The sequence below is a fragment of the Macaca fascicularis genome, chromosome 7 (assembly GCF_037993035.2).
Source record: "Macaca fascicularis isolate 582-1 chromosome 7, T2T-MFA8v1.1".
NCBI classification, from domain to species: Eukaryota; Metazoa; Chordata; class Mammalia; order Primates; family Cercopithecidae; genus Macaca; species Macaca fascicularis.
This window is the reverse complement of record NC_088381.1, coordinates 54,744,230-54,768,192: the sequence shown is the minus strand read 5'-3', so window position 1 is coordinate 54,768,192 and position 23,963 is coordinate 54,744,230. Positions and strand designations below refer to the sequence as shown.

Sequence of the window (23,963 nt, the reverse complement as noted above, 5' to 3'; positions counted from 1 at the left end):
AATAAGCAATGTTCTGTTAAAGGTAAAAGAAGCGGGGGAAGCAGAAGGGAACTGTATTTTTAAAAAATATCAATGTTATAAAAGAAAAAGAAAGACTATGGAAATAGTCTAAAGAAACTATGGAAATAGCTAAAGAAACTTGACTACTAAACACAAAACCTGACCCTAGACTGGAACCTGTCCTGGAATGGAAAAATGTTATAAAGAAATGAGGTTAGGTCAACATATGGATGACAGATTAAAGTATTGTTAATGAAAAATTATGAAATTGATGACTATACTATGGTTATATAAGAAAATATTCTTTGAAATAAACACTGAAATATTCTGGGGGTAAAGGGCTACAATGTATATAATTTATCCTCACATGATTAAAACAAAATTTTGTGTGTCTGGGTGTACACATGCAAGTGTGTGTGTGTGAGAGTGAGAGAGAGAGAGAAAGACTGAGCACGCAAAAGTGTAAGAAAGACTGAGCATATTATAAGTGCATATCGAAATGGAGAAATGGAATAAAATGTGTTAACAATAGGTGAATCTGGGCAAAGAGTGTTTGGATGTTCTTTGTACTATTTTTATGTTTGTAACTTTTTGTACATTTGAAATTATTTCCACAAAAAAGTTAATAAAACAAAAACAAACACAAAACCTTTGTCCTACGTAATAGTGGTTATCCCAAGAAATAACCACTGTTATTTTTACATTTTTGTTTATACACTTCTGTATTCTCTGAAAAGGATCTAAATAATGAGCACACATTAATTTTAAAATAAAGAAAAATAAAAAAGAAAAGAATAACATAGTATGTACAGCCCACTATCCTTTTCTACAGTAGTGCCTAAACAATGGATAATATTCACTGCCTTCTGCTAGCTTGCTACTACTAACACAGAGCTTCAAAAGTTGCAACTGAATCTGATCTCTTTGAAAATTTCTGAAGTCAATTAATTCCCAGGGGAGTATTTTTCAATTTGGTTTTAGTGTGTCTGGAATCCTTTCTAAAAAGTGTAAGTCATAAAAGAGTTTAAGACATAAAAGAAATATAGATATCTTTCAGATGCTGGGAATGCTGGGAACTTTTAACCCAAAGCAACTCCCACAATCATGACCATTTAGTGGTATTTCAACCAGCTCATGGCTATCTTGTCCTTAATTCCTCTCGAATCTCTAACAAATGGATTCATTTCAGTTTGCCAATCAGGTTAGTTTCTGTCTTAGAGGAGAAAGAATTCAAGTTGTTCTTGCTTTATTTTCAATAGCAGGTTAATTTGCCAGACTCTAGTTTAAAAAATGTATTAAAGCAGTAACATTTTTTTCTTAAAAATCTTATGTGAACTGCAGAATTGTGTTAAGTGACTTTTTCTCATTGAATTCACAACTTTTCATTTAACTCAGTGGAATATATTTTATTGGTAGATTTCTTAATACTGAACCACTTACAAAAATCTTATGTGACCTCAGCGCATAAAAAGTGGTACTGCTTTGGTTGAGGGGAGTCCTAGACTCCTTCCCTGCTCACACCCCTCGAACAAATAGTTTAAAAATCACTAAGTTAGAGAAAACTGCTATGATGGACCCTGCTTTTCTGGTCGCCTAGGCACTGTGACAAAATTGCAGAATCAACTGTCCATCCTCTTTGCTTTTCTTTTGGAAGTTATTTCTGAGATATAATCAAAACCAAACAAAGAGTCAGGAATAAGAACAATTACCTGTTTTTCCTCAGGAGGCAGTTTACTCCATTCATTGCCTAACATCCTTGTGATTTCTGGAAATGGGACTTCTGGTCTCTTTGCTCGAAGCTGTTCTCGACGCTCATTCATGAACCGAACATATCCTGTAAGAGGGGATTTGGGTGCATTGCTGTCTCGAAGAGGTTTCTTCCTCTTTCTTCCTTTGGACCAACCTCCTCGTTTACTTCGTTGCTACAAAACAAAACAAAATAAAAAACCAAAAACCAAACAACAACCATCTCCCAAAATAACCCAACAACAACAAAAATAAACAACAACCAACAAAACAGGATTAAGAGTTGCAATTTGGCCCTGGATATTCAAAGCTCTCCATATCTGTTGTAGCTATTATAAATGACAGCAATGCAATTTTCGAGGAACCCCAAATGCTTCACTTGCAAACTCTTTTACATACCACACTACAAAATCTTGCATTAAAGGGCTATTTTTGTGCTAATCACAATGTGTGAGAATAAAAGGTGCCATGATCACTCAGCTTTGACCTTCATATGCATATGACTGTCCCACAGACAACTGTCAGGTCCTGATTCCTGACAGGAGAGTGTCCAAATGGGAAATACAGCAGCACATGCAGCATTGTGGTAGAGAGGCAGACGTTGTCAGATCAGAGTGAGATGGTGTCACACGCACCAGGCAAAGGAAGAAACAAGTTGTAGCAGAGATTAAAAATAACTCACAAAGGGAGCTGCTCATTGGTAACTTTCAAAGACTAGCTTATTTCCCATAGCAGATAGCAAATGGAATATTACATTAATATCTAAGTCTCAGAAAAATTTCAGTAAGTATATCTGAAATGAAGATGAGGTCTTTGGCTTGACAATTTGTTCCTTTAGATGTATATTTAATTTTAATTTTTTTTTTTTTTTTGAGGTAGAGTTTTGCTCTTCTTGCCCAGGATAGAGTGCAATGGTGCTATCTCGGCTCACTGCAACCTCTGCCTCCCAGGTTCAAGCGTTTCTCCTGCCTTAGTCTCCCAAGTCGCTGGGATTACAGGCAGGCACCACCACACTCAGCTAATTTTTGTATTTTCAACAGAGATGGGGTTTTGCCATGTTGATCAGGCTAGTCTTGAACTGCTGACCTCAGGTGATCCAACCACCTCAGCCTCCCAAAGTGCTGGGATTATAGGCATGAGCCTCTGCACCCAGCCTAGATGTACATTTCGTAGTCAGAGGTCTTTATATGTTGAGTTACCAGTTAAATCAAAAGATTGAATCACCTCTGAAAAAAAACTAAGGAAACGAAAAGGACTGAGGTACCACTGATGTTTCACCAGAGCCCTTTTTCTTGGCCCTTTAAATAAGATGTAAGGTACATCATATTTTCACTTCATAATTTTACAAATACACACAGCCCTATCAGTTAATGTTTCATGGAAACAATAATTCTTATTTCAGACAGGAAAAAGATAAATAAACAAGGACAAAAATATCTAAATACTAACTGTAGTACTCTACTCCTCCAAATGTATATAAAATAAAATGATATGATAATTCACCATTGGGCAAATTATGTATTTGGTATTAGTTTTTTTTTCTTTTTTTTTTTACCTAGTTACATTAAAGTTACTATGGGCTGGCACAGTGGTTCACACCTGTAAACCCAGCACTTTGGAGGGCCAAGGCAGGCGGATCACTTGAGGTCAGAATTTCGAGACCAACCTGGTCAACATGGGGAAACTCCATCTCCACTAAAAATACAAAATTGCCCGGGCATGATGGCATGCACCTGTAATCCCAGATACTTGGGAAGCTGAGGCAGGAGAATAGCTTGAACCTGGGAAGGCAGAGTTTGCAGCGAGCTGAAATTGTGCCACTGCACTCCAGCCTGGGCAACAGAATAAGGCTCCATCTCAAAAAAAACAATTTGGGTTTAAGGTATTTAAGAAGCTTTAAGCATTCATTATAATCTTTTAAAATGCCAATAGGAGAGATAAAAAATTAATTTTTTTTTGTTTGAGACAAAGTCTCACTCTGTAGCCCAGGCTGGAGTGCAGTATCTTGGCTCACTGCAACCTCTATCTCCAGGTTCAAGAGATTCTCCTGCCTCAGCCTCCCAAGTAGCTGGAATTACAAGCACCTACCACTGTACCTGGCTAATTTTTTGTATTTTTTAGTAGAGACGGGTTTCACCATGTTGGCCAGGCTGGTTTTGAACTCCTGACCTCAGGTAATCCGCACGCCTTGGCCTCCCAAAGTGCTAGGATTACAGGCATGAGCCACCAGGCCCAGCCAGCTTTTTTAAAATAAGAAAAAAGACAAAAATCAATGGTGGCACTCTTTATTGGCTAAAAAAAAAAAAAAAAAAAAAAAAAAAGAGTACCTTAAAACACTGACAATGTAATCAGTTATTTGTCAGAAACACTGAAAGTCCAACAAGGGCATGACTGCCCAGGCTCATATGCCTTTGTGTGAGTTAGGGAAAGGTACTCCCTATGGGAGGGTGAAGGATTTGGTAAGTAGTATGAATCCTTTGGGCACATAGGGCTCCAGGCAGCAGGGCTTGGTGAGCAGAGTGTGGCCTTGAGTAAGGGCATGTACACTTCTTATTACTTACTTATTAATGATTAAATCATTCACTCATTCAACAAGTATTTGTTGAACATCTAATATGAGGTAGGTATTTCTTAGGGAACAGGGAAAGAAGAGTCTACCTGTCTATGCCATTAAAATTATTAATATGGTTCCGTATAAAACAAGAAATAGAAAACAGAAAATTTTGCAGGTATCAGCCTAAGAATATAAGAAGGTTAGATGATCAGCACCTTGATCAACACACCTTCCTTGTGACTGCTTCTTCAGAAGTTTCAGAGGATAGGAACAGAAGGAGATACTTCAGCTTACCTCATCTTCATGCCTCTGTTCATTGCCTTCTGCTGCATTTGAAGACTCACTCTGAAGCAACTGACCTTGGGAGAGATCCTCCACAAATTCTGGATTGTTGGTGGATGATGTGGCGCCACTACTGTATGGAACCTCTGGGTGATTTAACCTGAATAATAGGCAGAAGTATCAACAACACAAAAACTCCACCTGTTTACTAAGGTTCTAGATAAATTTCCCTGCCAGCAAAAGCACATGCCAGTCCTTGAATCAATTCCCCCAGTAATCTGTATAAATGTAAACAATGTCTTCACAGAAGTTACAGGGTGTTTTAAAAAACTGGTTTCAGTGCTTGATTAAGCCAGGTCAGTTCCATGAAGACATCTCCTACCAAAACCAACTATAATCTTCTTCAAAAAGATGATCTCCTCTAAACACAGACTTCATGTTTTAGTTCTGAATATGCAGTAGAATCTGACTTTTACATGCTACCTTTCATGTATCTCCAATGTAAAGGGAAAACACTATTAACGAAAAAAGTGAATAGCAATGGGAGTTGTAGAGGCAGTTTGCCAACTATCACAAAAGAGTTCTTAAAGGGTGTAAGAAAAAATCTCTTAATGGTACATTTCATTGGCTATTTCTTCTTGGATTATAGCGTTTACTGACAATTAGATCATCTAAGAACAATATCAAGTTCAGTAAGTTCAGGTATACATGTTAATAAATCAGACAGATGTACTTATTTCCTGCTCCCACTATACTGTTCCAGATGAGTTAGCAAACCAGATTTCACCCTTCTGAAGAGCGAACACAAGAAGCTACAGATGATGGTAGGGTCTTAGGTGGACTTATCTTACTACATGTGGACAAAGGAATAGAAGGAAAGGTAACGCCATGTGCTAGTGAGTATTTTTGTTTTCGTTTTTGACCGAGGGAGGAGTTGGGAAAGCAAGAGTGGTAGAAAGATGGATAATAGAGTAATATTCAGTCATTATTCTGAAAGAATGCACAACCCATAGTGTTATAGAGAATCATTACAATGCAACATAAGTACTAAAATAAAGGCTTGTTAAAAGTACCATAAAGGTATGGTAGAGTGTATGATGAATTTTGTATGTATGGAGGGATGTGAAGAAAGAATTTATAGAGGAGGTCCTAAAAGATGAGTATGTATTCATCAAGGTAAACAACACCATTCCAGATAGAACTGGGTATAAAAGGAGAAAGGGAGACTATCAAGAGGTTACTGTAATAGATTAAGTGAGAGACAAAGGCAGGCAGGATTCCGAGCAGAAGGAAAGCTAAGAGATACTTAAGAGGCAGAATGGCTAGGTGTGGTGCCTCACGCCTGTAATCCCAGCACTTTGGGAGGCTGAGGCAGGTGGATCACTTGAGGTCAGGAATTCAAAACCAGACTGGCCAACATGGTGAAACCCTGTCTCTACTAAAAATAAAAAAATTAGCTGGGCATGATGGCAGTGCCTGTAATCCTAGCTACTGGGGAGGCTGAGGCAGGAGAATCGCTTGAACCTGGGAGATGGAGGTTGCAGTGAACCGAGATCATGCCACTGCACTCCAGCCTGGATGACAGAATAAGACTCTGTCTCAAAAAAAAAAAAAAAAAAAAAAAAAAAGGTAGAATGGAGAGAACTTAATAACTGATTGACTTTAATAGTGAAAGAAAAGAAGAGTCAAAGGTAATTCTGAGGCTTCCAATTGATGGTTATGTACTTAATATTAACCAAGGTAAGAACAGGGGTATGTATGTGTGTGTGGACAGACAGACAAGAAAATGATAAATGTGAAACACTTGTAATATAATTAAGTAGAAATGTACTACAGACAACTGGAAACATGCCCCAGGAAAACAGAAGTGGAACAAAAGGGCATAAAGATAGACTTGAGAGGCGTTAGCCCATGGAAATAATGGGCAGTGCTAGATATTCTCCAGAAAGACAGTAAGAAGGAAAAGTCAGGATAGAACTCGGCTGAAGCAATATCATTGTATGAGCAAGGTAAAAAAACTAGGAAGGAGATTGAGAAGGGCATTAAGATAACTGGAGAGAAGACGACTGCAGAGGCCAAGGCAGGAAGACTTTTGAGAAGGGTAGTGGCTAATCAAGTAAAAAGTTGCAGATGTTAAATAAGATAGGCCAAAAAGTATCTGCTAAATTTGAAGACCTGAAGGTCACTGCCAATTTTAGTTAAGTATAGTTTTAGTGGAATTATGAGAATAAATCCCAGATTACAGTGGACCGAGAAATGGATGAAAACAGGAAGCAGACTGTCTTGGGACTGAAAGCAATTATACTTTTCTGACCCTTTCTAGGAAACATAATAGATGATTTTAGCAGGAGATTCCTACATTTTTGAGGTCCTTTAAAAAAGGTTAAGTAAAAGAAGCTATGAAATCAATGCCAATCATTTTCGCTGAAAAGAGGTACCATCGAGATCCAGTTTGATCTCTGCAGGGCTGTTTTCCAAATATTTCAATCATTTTGGATGTGTTAGACAACTTGTTCTTTCACTGTCATTTTCATTTCAACTGTGCCATCAATTTTTAAGTTACTAATTCTTGTACATTCTTATTTCGGTAAAATATAAGAACTAGGTTTGGGAAAGAGTAGCAATCCTATGAATCCCTGACTTAAGTGGACAGGAATCACTTGGGAATTCACACGGGAAAACAGAATCCCATGAATCCCTGACTTAAGTGAACAGGAATGGCCAAGGCAGCACATGCCTTCTTGATGACAAGTTGGACGAAGACTGGAAAAAAAAAATAAAGGGGGATCTTTTGTTACCATGAATAAACTATCCATGTTCCTAGCTAAAGCCAACAACCCTTCTATTTGCACCCTTGATCTCACATACTCTTGTTTACCCAGGGGCAGATTTTCAGCAATTCTGTCCTTTCTGGCAATATAAATTCTTTTCTCTCTACAAGATCAGTCTAATCAGCATATACGTATGACATTAATTCTCTTAACACAAAACAAAATGAAAAGAAAAAAACTCAATCCCACTTCCAGTTAAGGTCCCAATTTTTCTCCTTTCCTTTATAGCACAACCCCTGGAAATAACTTGTTTATACTTACTGACTTCTCCCTTAAGCCCACTTCAAAGGAGATTTGTGTTTACAACTCTTGTCAAAGCCACCAATGACACCCATGCTAAATCCAGTGTCATTTCTCAGCCCCCATCTTACCTGATGTACCAGAAGCATCTGACACGTTGATCTTTTCCCCTTCCTTGAAATACTTTTTTTTTTTCACTTGGGTTCCAGGACCCTTCACTCTTCTGGCTTTTCTGCTACCTTTCTAGCAACTTGTTTTAGACTCTATTGACTCTTCCTATTCTTTCTTTCTTTCTTTTTTCTTCTTTTTTTGAGACAGAGCTTGCTCTGTCACCCAGGCTGGAGTGCAGTGGCACAATCACGGCTCACTGCAACTTCTGCCACCTGGATTCAAGCAATTCTCCCACCTCAACCTCCCAAGTAGTTGGGTGTGGTGGCATGTGCCACCACACCTGGCTGATTTTTGTATTTTTAATTAGAGACGGGGGTTTCACCATGTTGGCCAGGCTGGTTTCGAACTCCTGACCTCAAGTGATCCACCCACCTCAGCCTACCAAAGTGCTGGGATTACAGGTATGAGCCACTGTGCCCGGCCTCTGTCTGACTTTTAAATGCTGGAGTATGCCAGAGCTCAGGCTTTAGATCTCTTCTTTCTTCCATCCATAGAGTGCTCATTTCTTTGGTGATCTCACTCAGTCTCGTGGCTTTGAATGTTATATGCTGATAAATCCCAACTTTCTGTCTCGCCTAAACATCCCCCTAATAGCAGAACCTGATATCAAAGTGCATATGTGACATCTCCACTTAGATATCTAATAAGCATCTCTAATGTAAAATTTCCAAAACTGAGCTCCTACAACTCCCTCCCACACTTGTTCTGTTTTCCCCAACTAAGCTAACGGCAACTCCATCCCTCCAGTTGCTTTGGCCAAAACTTTTGAGTTGTCTTTGACTGCTTTTCTTCTCCTTTCTTACATTCCTCATCCTTTCTTTCAGGCAAATTCTGTTTGGTATACCTTCAAAATATATCTAGAATTCTATACTTCTCACTACCCCTCATTCCCATTATTTTTGAAACACACTCCAATGAGGTTTTTGCCCCTACTATTCCACCAAAAACACTCTTGTGAAAGTCACCCGATGATGGTTCTTCAGGCTATCATCTGTCTCCCGAATTATTTTAAGAGCCTCCTAACTGGTCTCCTCGTTCCAGCTCCTGCTCCCTTCACTCTATTCTCAATACAACAGTCAGAGGGATCTTATTAAACCGTAAGTCAGATCATATAATTCTGCCTGAAACCCTCCAATGCTCTCCCACTTCAGAGTAAAAGTTAAAGGGTTTATTTTGATCTCTAAAAAACATTTTGATCCCTATGATCTAGTCTCTTCTTACCCAAAGTATGGGTCTCATACCAACAGAACTGGCATTCTCTGGGAGCTTGTTAGAAATGTAGAATCTCTGGTCTTCATATTTTCTAAATCAGAATCTGCATTTTCATCAGCTCTCTTGGCAATTCATGTTTGAGAAGCACTGATGTAATCCTCTACTGCCTCTTCTGCTGCTATGTGTGCTCTAGCCACACCGGCCTCCTGGCTATTTCGGTAAGATGGAAACTCTCCTGCCTCAGGGCTTTTGCACCTACTGCTCCCTCTGCCTAGGATAATCTTCCCCAGAAAACTGCATGCTAGTTGCCTTATTTCCTTCAGGTCTTTATTCAAGTCACTTTCTCATTAAACACTTTCTGGGCCATCCTGTCTAAAACTGCATCCCCAAACCCTTCCTATCCCTTTTCTCCACTTTTTTCTTTTTTAAAACTATAGTTCTACTTTGGGAGGCCGAGATGGGCGGATCACGAGGTCAGGAGATCGAGACCATCCTGGCTAACACGTGAGACCCCGTCTCTACTAAAAAATACAAAAAACTAGCCGGGCGAGGTGGCGGGTACCTGTAGTCCCAGCTACTCGGGAGGCTGAGGCAGGAGAATGGCGTAAACCCGGGAGGCAGGGCTTGGACGACAGGGCGAGACTCCGTCTCAAAAAAAAAAAAAACAACAAAACTATAGTTCTTATCAACATAATATGTGTTTTACTTATTTATCCTGTTTATTGTCTGATTCAACAAGTTGAATTTGAACTTTAAAGGGCCTATGATTTTTATCTGTTTTGATCAATGCTTTCTATCTAATGCCTGGAACAATGGCACATAGTAGATACTCAGAAAGTTTTTACTGAATGAATATAGTAACTAAGCAGCCTTTAGAAAAGTCTTGGAGAATACTTTCATCTGAGTAGTGAGGTCAAAGGCGGGTATCAACGAGGTGAGAAATAAATGTGAGGGAAGGAAACAGAATTACAAAGTATAGCCTATTTTTTAAAGAGCTCCAAAGAATATTAAAATAATTCATCTTAGGGATTAGCTAGCACTTCAGTCTATTAGTGAACACATTTTCTCTTTGCCAAATAACCTCTAACTATCTAGAAAGGACAAAAATTCAAGTGGAACAGAGATTTTAAGGGAAGAGGTAGACTACTGTTATTAACCCTTTTCTGTATCTCTTTACATATTTCTCAAAAGATCCCACAGAACGGAGAACGAGGTGGGATGGGGAAAAGAACAGAAGTCAGCTGAAGTTACTAAGCATTTTGAATAAAGAACCACATTAAAAAATCTGATCTTTGGGAAAAAACTATTTTAATATCTATGGCAATTTGAACAGAAAATGCATTTGTTTTTTAGAGCTAGCTCTGTGACAGGTATTTCCTTAACGGTGACTATATAATTTTCTTAACTGGAGTCACCAATGTTTGCTAGATTCCACATATTGTTGTATCAGTTCACAAAAACCAGAGCACTGCAAAAGATAATTGAATGCAGATTACAAAGTGGTTTATGATGGCTGTCACTCTCTCTGCAAAGTGAAACAAATGCACCCTCTATTCTTATGATATAAAACTGCCTCTTTAGGACTTCTTCCTTTGTTAGAAGTTTTGTTTTGAGGCCTACGGAGAAGTCCAATGTCCCAAAGCAGCTGCTTACCCAGTGGTAGCCAGATCATTACTCTCCTTGGAGCCATCTTCATCTGCAAAAAGGGGCGGTAGGGTGGAGCTAGTCATCAAGTTTTCCATCTCTCTGAAAGGAAAAGAGAATAGTAATAAAAAGATTAATGGCTTAATTACTTCCATTTCAAGTTCCACTAATTTAAGAGCCAGCCTTCCTGAACTTTATCACATAAGCAACAGAATAAAAACTGACCTAAATATTTATTTTCTTGACTTGGACACATCAATTTAAACTGTATGGTGAATGGGCCTTTTAATCTTGGTCTCATCAACTGACCAGACTGAAAACAAGTTAGGTTTTAACAACTGGGATGTGGTTTGGAAAATTCCTTTTTATTTATCCAGAGTATCTTCAAAAGTATTCATTTCCTGTAGAAATTGTTAAGCAGGGTAACTCAGAAGCACTGCCACTCTGAGCAAGTTATTTAAGCTCTTTGAGCTACAATTTCACTATCTTAGACTAAGACAAAATTGCTGACTTAACGCAAAGGGTTACTGTGAGGGATTAAAATGAAAGTGCTTAATAAACAGAGAAAGTCTAAGGTAGTAAGTGCATTGAGTATTATATAAAGAAAGGTATTGTTATTACAGCATTACCAGTTCTCAGTCCCAGATGAATCATCTGTAGATTAAATGGTGGCAAACTGAGCCCTCCAAAAGGAAATAATGCAAAGGAAGTACAGGATGGAAGGCATGCTGATGTGGCTCTGAGTCAAAGAAACCACACTTCCAGGTCAGAAATATGCTCCACATACCATCATAACCAAGAGCAGAAATAGCATGCACCTGGGTACAGGAAACAACTAAGCTTAATTGAAGAAAACAAACAAATCACAAGAACTGAGGTTATCAGACTGAACGGACAAAAGGACAAAGTGACAAAGAATAATTTCATTTAGCATATCACTATGACAAACGATTTTTGCCTTTCAAGGCTTACCACCAAGGGCATCATCCCATGTAGTTAAAAGCAGCAGCCTTCCCTTCATCATGAAAGGGATATTCAAACAAAACATTCAGCAGTGACCCCAAACATCAGCCACTTACGTAGAACTGCAAAGCACTCAAGAAAAAGAGTGCCTCAATCAACTGGGAGAATTGAGAAGCAAATTATGAGAATTCACTTAGGAGCTTCCTCAGGAGTTATTTCAGGTGCTGCTGCTAAGGAGACCTAGTGAAACAGCAATTAAAAGGAATGCACAGCAGCAAAGTAGAGCCAGGATCATTCCACTGAAGCGGAAATATGAAGAAAATGCCGATGACACGAAGACCACATTCTCCATGTTCAATGGAGTGATTTATTTCCAAAAGATAACATTGATGTTTTATTCCTTATTCTTACTTATTCTCACTTCTAAGTTTATTATTTAGCAGGCCAAGTTCCATAAATAGCTTGATGGGAAAAACACATCTTTGTACAAATATTACCCATTACAGTGGGTAGAGCATGCAAGGTAGAGAGGAACTTCTCACTCAACCAGAGTAAGCACTTTATTCTACTGCAGGAACACTTGCTACCTCTTTTCAGTTCCTTCAAGATAAGGTGTTAACAAGTGGAATAGCTCTAATAAATGCCACAAAATTCCATTCTACATGTTTTACTGAATAACTCTGACTCAAGTGTACTTAAGTTTTAATTCACATTATACAAATACCAGATTAAAGCCTGGGCTTTAACGGCTGCTAACATCACCTCACACCAATGCCAATGTTCATTCTACAAAAAGAAAACTGTAATATCTGTTAGATCATATAGACTATCCATAGTGAGCAAACATTCAAATGACCAGGTATATACCTTAAGGAACTCACTTGACTGGCGGTTTTTTTTTTTTTTTTTTTTTTTTGACACAGTCTCGCTCTGTTGCCCACGCCTCCCAGGTTCAGGTGATTCTTGTGCTTCAGCCTCCCAAGTTGCTGGGATTACAGGTACGTGCCACCATGCGCTAATTTTTGTATTTTTGGTACAGATGGGGTTTCACCATGTTGGCCAGGTTGGTCTTGAACTCCTAGCCTCAAGTGATCTGCCCGCTTTGGCCTCCCACAGTGTTAGGATTACAGGTGTGAGCCCCCGCGCCTGGCATTGACTGGTTTCTTTCTAAAAGAATCCCTAGAAGTCAATGGCCTTTCAAGAACCTTGAGATTCAGCATTTAAAGCTCTTGGCATTGCTCCTATGCCTCAAAAGAAGATATATTATCTGGTGCGGGGACAAATGAAGTGTCTTTTCATTCACTATGCCAACATGACCCTGTTAGAGTGTTTTCCAGATATCTTTAGTCATTTCTGAAATGTGGGGAGGCAGCTGGATAACATAACCTTAACAACATATAAACAGATCATATAAACAAAGGAAGTTCAGAGAACACACATTTTTTCCTTTTTTATTTCCCCTCTCTTAAGTTTGCTGTACTCAAACCCATATGGTTTCAGATACATTTTTCTCAGTGTTACTGAGTAGTCAGGTCCCTAAGAGATGAGTAATAAAGTGGGTGGAAGGTTAAGGGGCCAAGATCAACAAAAGAAGGAAATGAAGAAAAGTGCAGTGAAACCCAAAAGCCTCTAAACTAGTCCAGTAAGTTGGAAAATACAATGATTCCCAATAATATGTCTGGGATCCTGGGAGAATGTGTTTCATATGGTCCACGAGGGAGTGATTCAAATGGAATCATGGCTACCAAGCCACTGACTGCCAAAAGCCCTTCACATGTAGCATCTGTGCCTGATGATGTCCCAGTACGGGGGTCACAGTGAACTTTGAAATTTTACGCAAAGCACTTAAGAAATGTGATGAATGCTGCTCTAGAAGGGGAAAGAAGAGAAATTTGTTCAAAGGCAAAGCAATATACAACTTTGGCTCTTCACTGCACTTTATATAAACAGGTCTATCATGCAGATGTTTCTTAGTAGAGGGGACTTATCCAGCTTCTACCAGGAAGCCTCACAAAAATGGTATTACTTTGCCACTTACACTTTGAACCAGGGTCTAGTCCTGAGCTTTGGAAATCCCAAAATTCCCTCTAACACTAACCACTCACTGAAAAAAATTGATACATAAAAGAGTGCCAATTTAAAATATTTTAATGATTACAAAGATTGTAATGAGAATTATATTAAGCGCACCAGATACTTACTGACCAGTGAACACATTCTCTCTCTGTAGTCATCTAGTAGGCCAGATCATAATCAGAACATTGCTATGGTCAATATATGGCCAGAACAAAGGAAATTAGGTGGAACTGAAGAAATGTTCCTCAACTAAGATTGCTCTAGTAATCTTTCCCAGTAATAGGGATGATCACACCAATGTGACTATGTTATTCTAAATGTGTTGGACAGTGCTGGAAGCATATTTGTACTTCTGGTTTCTGGGGTTGGCTCTTTTCAAGCGCCCTTTTCTTAGTTTACACATGCTAACCCCACTTCCCTAAGTCTTTTCATAGAGATGCAGCATATTCCTTCCCCACCACTCCCTCTCCAACCATACACCTCAGAATTGAGAGGTGAGATTCTGCCCATTTCATTTTCCATGCTACAGGCTTTATGCAAAACCCTTGGTTCCTTTAAAACATCAGGTTGCTTGATTTATCAACCTCATACCCAAAAATCTCTTACCACCATCTCCCATCATTTCAGCTCTCTTAATTCTCCTATTACAACTGACCTTTAAACATGCAAACCTCTATTCTTATGGCCCTTGATTTCCCCTTCTCTGTCCAGCTTAGCTTCGACGGCTACACTGCAAATGTTCTTTTGCCAGCACTCAATTCTCTTGTACTATATCTTTCTATACACCAGAAGTAGATCAACTCTTAAGTTTTGGCTCAAGATGATGCAGAAAAAAAAAAAGACAAAATAGAGAGTATTACTATAAATGTATGGCATCCAATCACAACTGGGCCCTCTATGCTCTTAGTAATCACTATATGTTCTTAGGATATTTCCCAACTGCCATATTATCTCTGTCAAAGCTTTTCAACCAAACTCACCCAAATCCCTCCAACTCAGTCAGCATTATCTTTTCATATTCCTCAACCCCAACTCATGCCAAAAAGCATACTAAGTTGCCTTTTTTAGAAGACATAATTGATATACCATAAAGTTCCCCCCTTTACTACATACAACTCAGTGGTTTTTAATGTATTTACAAGGTTGTGCAACCAACACCCTAACCAATTTTAGAACATTTTCATCATCCCAAAAAGAAACACAATATCCTTTAGCAAACAATCCCAATTCTCCCTTCCTACTAGTCCTCCTAGGCCTGGGCAACTGCTAATCTACCTTTTTTTTTTTTTTTTTTTTTTTAAAGACACAGGGTCCTGCTTTGTCACCCAGGCTGGAATGCAGTGGCACAATCATAGCTCACTGAAGCCTCAAACTGCTTGTCTCAAGTGATCTCTCTGCCTCAGCCTCCTGAGTAGCTAGGACCACAGGCTTGTGCCACCATGCCTGCCTAATTTTTAATTTTTTTTGTAGAAATAGGGTTTTGCTATGCTGCCCAGGCTGTCTTGAATTCCTGGCCTCAAGCAATCCTCCTGCCTCAGCCTCCCGAACTGTTGGGATTACAGGTGTTAGCCATCATGCCTGCCTACTTTCTGTCTTTATAAATGTACCTATTCTGATATTTCATATAAACAGAATCATACAATATGTGGCCTTTTGTGTCTGGCTACTCTCACTTAGCATAAAGTTTTCAAGGTTCACATTGTAGCATGTATCAGTATTTCATTTCATTTTATGGCTGAATAATATTATACTGGATGGCTATTGCACATTTTGTTGATCTACATATCAGTTGATAGACTTGGGTTGTTTCTAATTTTTGGCTATTATGAATGCTGCTGCTTATGAATATTTGTGTATAAATTTTTGTGTGGACATGTTTTCAATTCTCTTGGGCATATACCTAGGAGTGGAGTTGCTGGAACATCTGGTACCACCATGTTTAATATTTTGAGGAAAAATCAAACTGTTTTTCAAAGCACCTCTACCATTTTACATTCACACTAGTAATGTATTAGGGTTCCAATTTCTCCATATCCTCAGCACACTTGGTATTGTCTTTTTTATTACAGCCATCCTAGTAGATGTGAAGTGGTATGTCATTGTGATTTTGGTTTGTATTCTCCTAATGAGTACTGATGTTAAGCATCTTTTCTTATGCATATTGTGCATTTGTATATCTTTTTTTGAGAACTGTCTATTCAAATCCTATTTCAAATTGTGTTTTGTGTGTGTGCTTTTTTTTAGATAGAGTCTCATTCTGTTGTCCATGCCAGAGTGCACTGGTGTGATCTTGGCTCACTGCAACCTCTACCTCCTGGGTTCAAGCGATTCTTGTGCCTCAGCCTCCCAAGTAGTAGCTGGGATTACAGGTATGCACCACCATGCCCAGCTAATTTTTGTATTTCTAGTAGAGACAGGGTTTCGCCCTGTTGGCCAGGCTGGTCTCAAACTCCTGGCCTCAAGAGATCCACCCACCTCAGTCCCCCAAAGTGTTGAGATTACAGGTGTGAGTCACCACACTCGCCCTCCTTTGCCCATTTAAAAAATTGTATTGTTATTGCAAAATTGCAAGAGTTCATTTTATATTGTAGATACTAGACACTTATCAGATATACTATTTTCAAATATTTTCTCCCATTCTCTGGGTTGTCTTTTCACTTTGATAGTATTCTTTGAAGTATAAACATTTTTAACTTTAAAGTACAAATTATTTTTCTTTCTTTGGTTGCTTGTGCTTTAGGTGTCATATTTAAGAAACTACTGCCTAATCAAAGGTTGTGAAGATTTACCCTTATGTGTTCTTCTAAGAGCTTTATAATTTCAGCTCTTACATTTATGTCTTTGATTCATTCTGAGAAAACGCACCATATTCTCTGACCTCTACATCTGCAACTGCCACTTGTTGTCTTTGGTTGGAATACTTCCTAGTACCCCAGTCTCTCTTGTCTGGCCAATTATACTTTCTTATCCTTCACATCTCACCTTAGATGTGTCTTCTTTCAGTACGTGTTCTTGGATCAATCAAGAATGTATCAGATGCCTCTTTTATGTACTACCAGAGCATTCTGTACTAAACACCCATCATAATACTTGACTCACTGTACTACACTTGCCTTTTCTAAACCTTAGTTATATGTTTTGTTACGTTATGAACAGTGCCTTGTTTACCTTTAAATTTCCCCCACTCCAGTTTTGAGCATATCATGGGCGTTTGTTAAATATACATTTGATTTCATAGCTTCATCATAATATTGTGGCCAGACTTTGCCTAAAGCCACACCTTACCCCTCAACTGAAGGAGGCTCCTCATTCAATTAGTATTTATTTATTGCTCAAGCAGGCACTTTTGCAGATTATGTATCTTTTAAATGGATTAACTCTGAAACTGGGGGACACTCAATACACTCTCTAAATGTTTCCTCATATATACATTCTCCTTTATTATTTGTAAGGAGCGAGACTATCTTCAAAAAATGGAGTCAGTGTTCATGTCTACTTTAGTGAACATGGCTAATTGATGTATATTCTGTACTAGAATTTTCAACTTTCCATTTATGTTAGATATTCATGTCTAAGTATTGAATCTTTAACATCAATTTTGTTCAACATTTACTCAAGTGACTTCAATCTCTTACCCAGTAAAAAAGGGAAAACTGGGCCAGGTGCAGTGGCTCACGCCTGTAATCTCAGCAGTTTGGGAGGCCGAGGCGGGCGGATCACGAGGTCAGTAGATTGAGACCATCCTGGCTAACACGGTGAAACCCCATCTCTACTAAAAATACAAAAATTAGCCGGGCGTGGTAGCAGGCGCCTGTAGTCCCAGCTACTCAGGAGGCTGAGGCTGGAGAATAGCATGAACCCAGGAGGCGGAGCTTGCAGTGAGCCAAGATCGCGACACTGCACCGAGGCCGAGGCGGGTGGATCACCTGAGGTCGGGAGTTCGAGACCAGCCTGAACAACATGGAGAAACCCTGCTAAAAATAGAAAATTAGCCTGGCGTGGTGGTACATGACTGTAATCTCAGCTACTTGGGAGGCTGAGGCAGGAGAATCTCCTGAACCTGGGAGGCGGAGGTTGTGGTGAGCCGAGATTGTGCCATTGCACTCCAGCCTGGGCAACAAGAGCGAAACTCCGTCTCAAAAAAAAAAAAAAAAAAAAAAAAAAAAAAAAAAAAGAGGAAAACTAACAAATGTGTCTGCTTGTTCATTTACCCAAACACTGATTGAAATTAACCAAATACTAGGCACTATACTAGGGCTGGAAATTTAAATATGAGTAGTATGTTGTCTATATGGATACTGCCCTCAAGGTATAATTCACTTTCAGTAGATGGGAAATAATCATTAAAAAACATGCTAAATGCAATACTGACGTACACAAATATACACAAATACTACGACAGGAAAAAGCTGCCTGAGAGTGCTTTAAAAAGTAGAGTCTATAAACTGGAAGCCCACAGGCCTCATTCAACATGCACATTTTTGGGGGAGTCTGCAATGTATTTTTTAAAATATTTGAATAAGTTGCCAACATAGAAAAATGGGCAGTTATAAGACAAATCTTTGAATTCCTTTATTAAAAAAAATCTGCCCAAACCAGCCTACATCCAACAAAGGCAACATTTGGTTGGTCCTGGGTAACAGCTGTCTCTAACATAGTCTCCACTCTGCTCACTTCACTCATTTACATTACCTGTGCTGTTTTATAGACATATAAGATTGGGATCTCTTCTAAGAATAGGAGTAGTAGTAGGTTAAGCAAAAAGGAATGGTTGGGGACAGGAGAACACTCTAAGCAGAAAAAGAAAGAAGAGACTTTTGTGAAAGACCGCTTGGTAAGGCAAGTCTTCTCAGTGAGTCCCCAGAACCTTTCCCTGCAACTGTTTTTGCTTTTAGTCAAAAGTTTTTTCACTTCTTTATACTGCCTAAAAATTTCATCAACTAAGATTCTACTGCCTTACTAGCAAACTCTTTGAAAGCAAAAACCCAGAAGTTCAACCAAGTAGACACCCAATATCAGAGATCCAGCTGGATAGGAGGAAGTAAAGTAGAAGTTCACTTAGCCAAACAATTAGCTGCTGGTTAACTGAAAAAGTTGATTGAAGGAATCAGAAAAAAAAATGCACTTAAATATTTTAATTAAAAACATTAATATTTTTCCATTCACCAATCTTTTTATGTAGGTCCAAAGCCTTTCCTTCGCGTATTCATCCACTAATCGGAGTCCTATAACATTGCATTTTCCACATCCAGAATGTCCTGCCTATAATTTCTAGTTTCAGATTTTTAAAATATAACAAGAACTTAAAAAGCAATCTGAGTGCAGAATCTTTCCAGGATTCTTTTTCCTATAATATTTTACAATTCAATTAATGTAATCCATCACATCAATAGGCTAAAGAAAAAAAGTCACATGACCGTATCAATAGATGTAGAAAAAGCATTTGACAAAAATCAACACCCATTCATTAAAAACAGACAAACTTGAGCACACTAGGAAAAGAGAACTTTCTCAATTTGATGAAGAATCTCTACAAAAAACCTCTAGCTAACATCATACTTAATGGCAAGAAATTCAAAGCTTCCCATTAAGGCAAGAATGTCCCCTCTTACCACTGCTTTTCAACATTGTACTGGAAGTACTAGCTGATCCAGTAAGATAAGAAAAGGAAATAAAAGGCCAGGCTCATGCCTGTAATCCCTGTATTTTGGGAGGCTGAGGCGGGCAGATCACCTGAGGTCAGGAGTTTGAGACCAATCTGGCCAACATGAGAAACCCCGTGTCTACTAAAGATATAAAAAATTAGCTGGATGTGGTGGCAGTCACCTGTAATCCCAGCTACTCGGGAGGCTTAGGTGGAAGAATTGCTCGAACCTGGGAGGTGAAGGTTGCAGTGAGCTGAAGTAGCGCCACTGCACTCCAACCTGGGCAATAAGAGTGAAAACTTCGTCTCAAAAAAAAAAAAAAAAAAAGAAAAAGAAAAAAGAAAAGGAAATAAAAAGTATACAGATTGGAAACAAACAAAACTCACTTTGCTTGCAAATGACATGAGTTTATATGGAGAAAATCTGAAAGTATTGGGGGGGGGGGGAACTTCCTAGAACTAATAAGCAATTATAGCAAGGTTGCAGGATAAAAGTTTAAGGTACAAAAGTCAACTGCTTTCTTATATACCAGCAATGAACAAGAGAAATTTGAAAATAAAAACATATTACCATTTACATTAGCACCTCCCAAAATGAAATACTTAGTTATATATAAACTAACAAAATATATACAAGATCTAGATGACGAAAACTACAAAACTCTGTTGAAAGATATCAAAGAAGAACTAAGTAAGTGGAGACATTCCATGCTGATGGGTAGGAAGACTCAATATTGTCAAGATGTCAGTTCTCATCACCTTAATCTATCAATTCAATTTAATGCAATAACAATTCAATGCAATACCAATCAAAATCTCTGCAAGTTATTTTGTGGCTACTGGTAACAGATGCTAAAGTTTATATGGAGCAGCAAAAGACTCAGCATAATCAATTCGATACTGAAGGAGAAGAGCAAAGTTGGAGGACTGACACCACCTGACTTAAAGACATACCATACTATAATCAAGACAATGTAGTATCAGTGAAAGAAAATGTTAATAGATTAATAGAACAGAACAGAAAGCCCAGAAGTAGACTCACATATATATAGGCAACTGATCTTTGACAAAGGAGCAAATATAAAGGCAATACAATTGAGCAAAGATGGTCTTTTCAACAAATGGTGCTGGAACGACTGGACATCTATATGCAAAAAAATGAATTTAGACACAGACCTTACCCCCTTCACAGAAATTAACTAAAAATGAATCACAGCCCTAAATGTTAACCACAAAACTACAAGATCCTAGATGATAACATAATAATATAGGAGATAACCCAGATGATTATGTCAATGTTATTTTAGATATGACAACAAAGGAACAATCCATGAAAAAAACATTGATAAATTAGAATTCATTAAAATTAAAAAATGTTGCTGTGAGAAAGACACATCAAGAAATGAGAAGCCACATACTGAGAGAAAATATTTGCAAAAGACACATCTGATAAATAATTGTTATCCAAAATGTACAAAGGATGCTTAAATCTAGACAAAAAAATGAATAACCCAAAATGGGCCAAAGCCCTGAATAGACTTCGCCAAAGAAGACATACAGATACTTGGGCTGGGTATGATGGCTCATGCCGGTAGTCCCAGCACTTTCGGAGGTGGAGGTGAGGGAGCCCAGGGCCCAGGCAGAGCCCAGGGTCTTGAGACCAGCCTGGGCAACATGGCAAAACTCCATCTCTACAAAAAACACAAAAATTAGCCAGGCATGGTGGCATGCATCTGTAGTCTCAGCTACTAGAGAGACTGAGGTGAGAAGATCACTTAAGCCCAGGAGGTTGGGAGGTCGAGGCTGCAGTGAGCCATGACTGCGCTACTGCACTCTATCCTGGGCGACAGAGTGAGACACTGTTTCAAAAAAAGGGAAGATATACAGATAGTAATTATGCATATGAAAAGATGTTCAACATCATATGTCATTAGGTGTAGTTGTCCCTTAATACCCATGTGGGATTGATTCCAGGATTCCTGTGTATACCAAAATTTGTAGATGCTTAAGTCCCACAATTGGCCCTGCAAAACCCATGACTACAAAAAGTCGGCCCTGTATCCACAGGTTCTGTGTCTCTCGAATACTGTATTTTCCACCCCAAATTGATTGAATTTGTGGATGCAGAACCCAAGGATACATAGGGCCAACTATAACTGCAAATTAAAACAATAATGAGCTACCACTACACACCTATTAGAATGGCCAAAATCCCAAACACTAACACCACTAAATGCTGACAATGATGTGGAGCAACAGGAACTCTCCTTCGTTATGTGGGAATACAAAACAGTATAGACATTTCAAAAAACAGTTTGGCAGTTTCTTACAAAATTAAACACACTCTTGCCATACAATCCAGCAATTGCACTTCTTAGCTTAGTATTTACCCAAATGAATGGAAAACATATGTACACACAAAAACCTGCACACAGATGTTTATAGTAGCTTTATTCATAATTGCCAAAACTTGGGCATAACCAAGATGTCCTTCAGTAAGTGAGTGCTAAACTGTGATACATTCAGATAACAGAATATTATTCACTGCTAAAAAGACATGAGTTATGAAGCCATGAAAAGACATGGAGGAAACTTAGTGCATATTACACTAAGTGAAAGAAGTCAATCTGAAAAGGCTATAAAAATTGAGCATCCCTAATCTGAAAATCAGAAATTCAAAATGCTCCAAAATCTGAAATTTCCTGAGGGCCCACTTGATGACCCAAGAGGAAATTAAAACAATAACGAGTTACCACTACACACCTATTGGAATGCCCTAAATCCCAAACACTGATACCACCAAATGCTGGCAAGGATGTGGAACAAGAGCTCTCCTTCATTGTATGAAAATACAAAACACAAAAATTCCACATGGGACTTCACCTCATGGGTCACAATAAAAACACTGGCACATGCTATTTAGTTTATTCAACTTGCCATTGTTTGTTGTTAACAGCTGGCACAGGTGCACTGGTGATACTACTGTGCTGCTTACCCTGAACACATTATTTTTCACTGTAATAATGGTATGTCACATTTTTTACTGTTAAGTGCTTATGTGCAAATCAGTGTAAGAAAATGATTTGCTTATTGGTAGCACATGAATTCAGAATCAGGAATAATGGTGATGCCAAACAATCACAGACTGTACATGTGGGTGGCTGAGTGACACCTTTGCTCTCTCATGGTTCAATGTACACAAACTTTGTTTCATACACAAAATTAATAAAATCATTGTTATAAAATTACCTTCAAGCCATGTGTAAGGTAAACGGATAAAACATAAATGCATTTCCTGTTTAGACTTGGGTCTCATTCCCAACATTATCTGATTCTGTGTATACAAATATTCAAAAATCTGAAAAAATCTGAAGCCTGAAACACTTCTGGTCCCAGGCATTTTGGATAAGGAAAACCCCACCCACATGTTGTAAATCCATCCACCTATTTGACATCCTGGATAAGGCAAAACTATGGAGACAGTAAGAAGACTAGTGGTTGCCAGGGGAGTAGGATGAATAGGTGGAACACCTGATTTTTAGGGCAGTGAAACTTTCTATGTGATACAATGGTGGATACATGTCATTATAAATCTGTCAAAAGTCACAGATTGTCCAACACCAAGAGTGATGGACACTATGTAAACTATGGTGATGATGTGTTAATACCGGTTCATTGATTGTAACAAATGCAGCATTCTGGTGCCAGGGATATTGATAGTTGGGGAGGCTGTGTGTGTGCGGGGGGACAGGGAATACATGGGAAGTCTCTGTACTTTCTGCTCACTTTTGTTGTGAATCTAAAAGCACTCTAAAATATAACATTCATTCATTTTTAAATTACCATATTATATATTTAGAATATTATAATTATATATTTTATTATGCTAGAGAACTGGTATAAAGAGGTTTGGGAATAAACACAACTGACTTTGATATGCATACAATTTAACTGGAGGAAGGAAAAGAGGCTTACTAGAGAGTAGTCTACCAGCTGTGAACGTTTAGCTAAAAGCAATCAGTGGGCTGTGGACATTAATCAATATGTTTTACAGTGGGAATGAGAACACTGGCTAATCCTGCCAGGCAGTTAACTGGGGTTCAGTCAAAAACTCTTTCACCGTAGGTTTTTATATGAGAGATGAGAGGGAAAAAGATGAGGAGAGAGAAGAGGCAATTTGGGAGTAATTAAATACTTAGGTTTTGGGGGAGGGTTGGGGTACGGAGAGACAATTAGGGTCTAAACATAAGGCTTGCTGCTTCAAGAGAAGGGCATAAGGAGGGGTGTGTTTGGCTGGGCACCAGGGTGGGGGTGGACAGAAAATATGGCTCTCTAGACCTAAAACTGATAGCCCAGACTCCTATGACTATTATTGATTTTTATTTTATTTTATTTTATTTATTTTTGATATGAGTCTCGTTCTGTCGCCCAGGCTGAAGTGCAGTGGCTTGATCTCTGCTTACCGCAACTCCCACCTCCTGGTTCAAGCAATTCTCTGCCTCAGCCTCCCAAGTGGCTGGGATTACAGGTGCCTGCCACCACGCCCAGCTAATTTTTTTTTTTTTTTTAAGTAGAGATGGAGTTTCACCATCACGGCCAG

General features: G+C 38.7%; 1 protein-coding gene and 1 long non-coding RNA gene across 3 annotated transcripts in view; one reads left to right on the top strand and one right to left on the bottom strand.

The window, feature by feature from the left end:
* The window catches only part of HMG20A (high mobility group 20A), a 69,751-nt gene that overhangs the window by 17,290 nt on the left and 28,498 nt on the right, over nucleotides 1-23,963 (bottom strand). The window contains exons 2-5 of one of the 2 annotated variants that reach the window (XM_015453149.4): nucleotides 11,310-11,498; nucleotides 10,690-10,782; nucleotides 4,595-4,742; nucleotides 1,710-1,922 (exon numbers count right to left, since the gene is read on the bottom strand). In XM_015453149.4, the coding sequence (XP_015308635.3) occupies nucleotides 1,710-1,922; nucleotides 4,595-4,742; nucleotides 10,690-10,778 (450 nt within the window). In that variant the 5' untranslated portion in view covers nucleotides 10,779-10,782; nucleotides 11,310-11,498. The remainder of the gene's footprint in view (nucleotides 1-1,709; nucleotides 1,923-4,594; nucleotides 4,743-10,689; nucleotides 10,783-11,309; nucleotides 11,499-23,963) is intronic. The other variant, XM_005560171.5, reaches the window with a different exon arrangement.
* LOC102130784 (uncharacterized) overlaps nucleotides 1-23,963 on the top strand; it is a 57,936-nt gene that overhangs the window by 30,421 nt on the left and 3,552 nt on the right. The window lies entirely within an intron of this gene.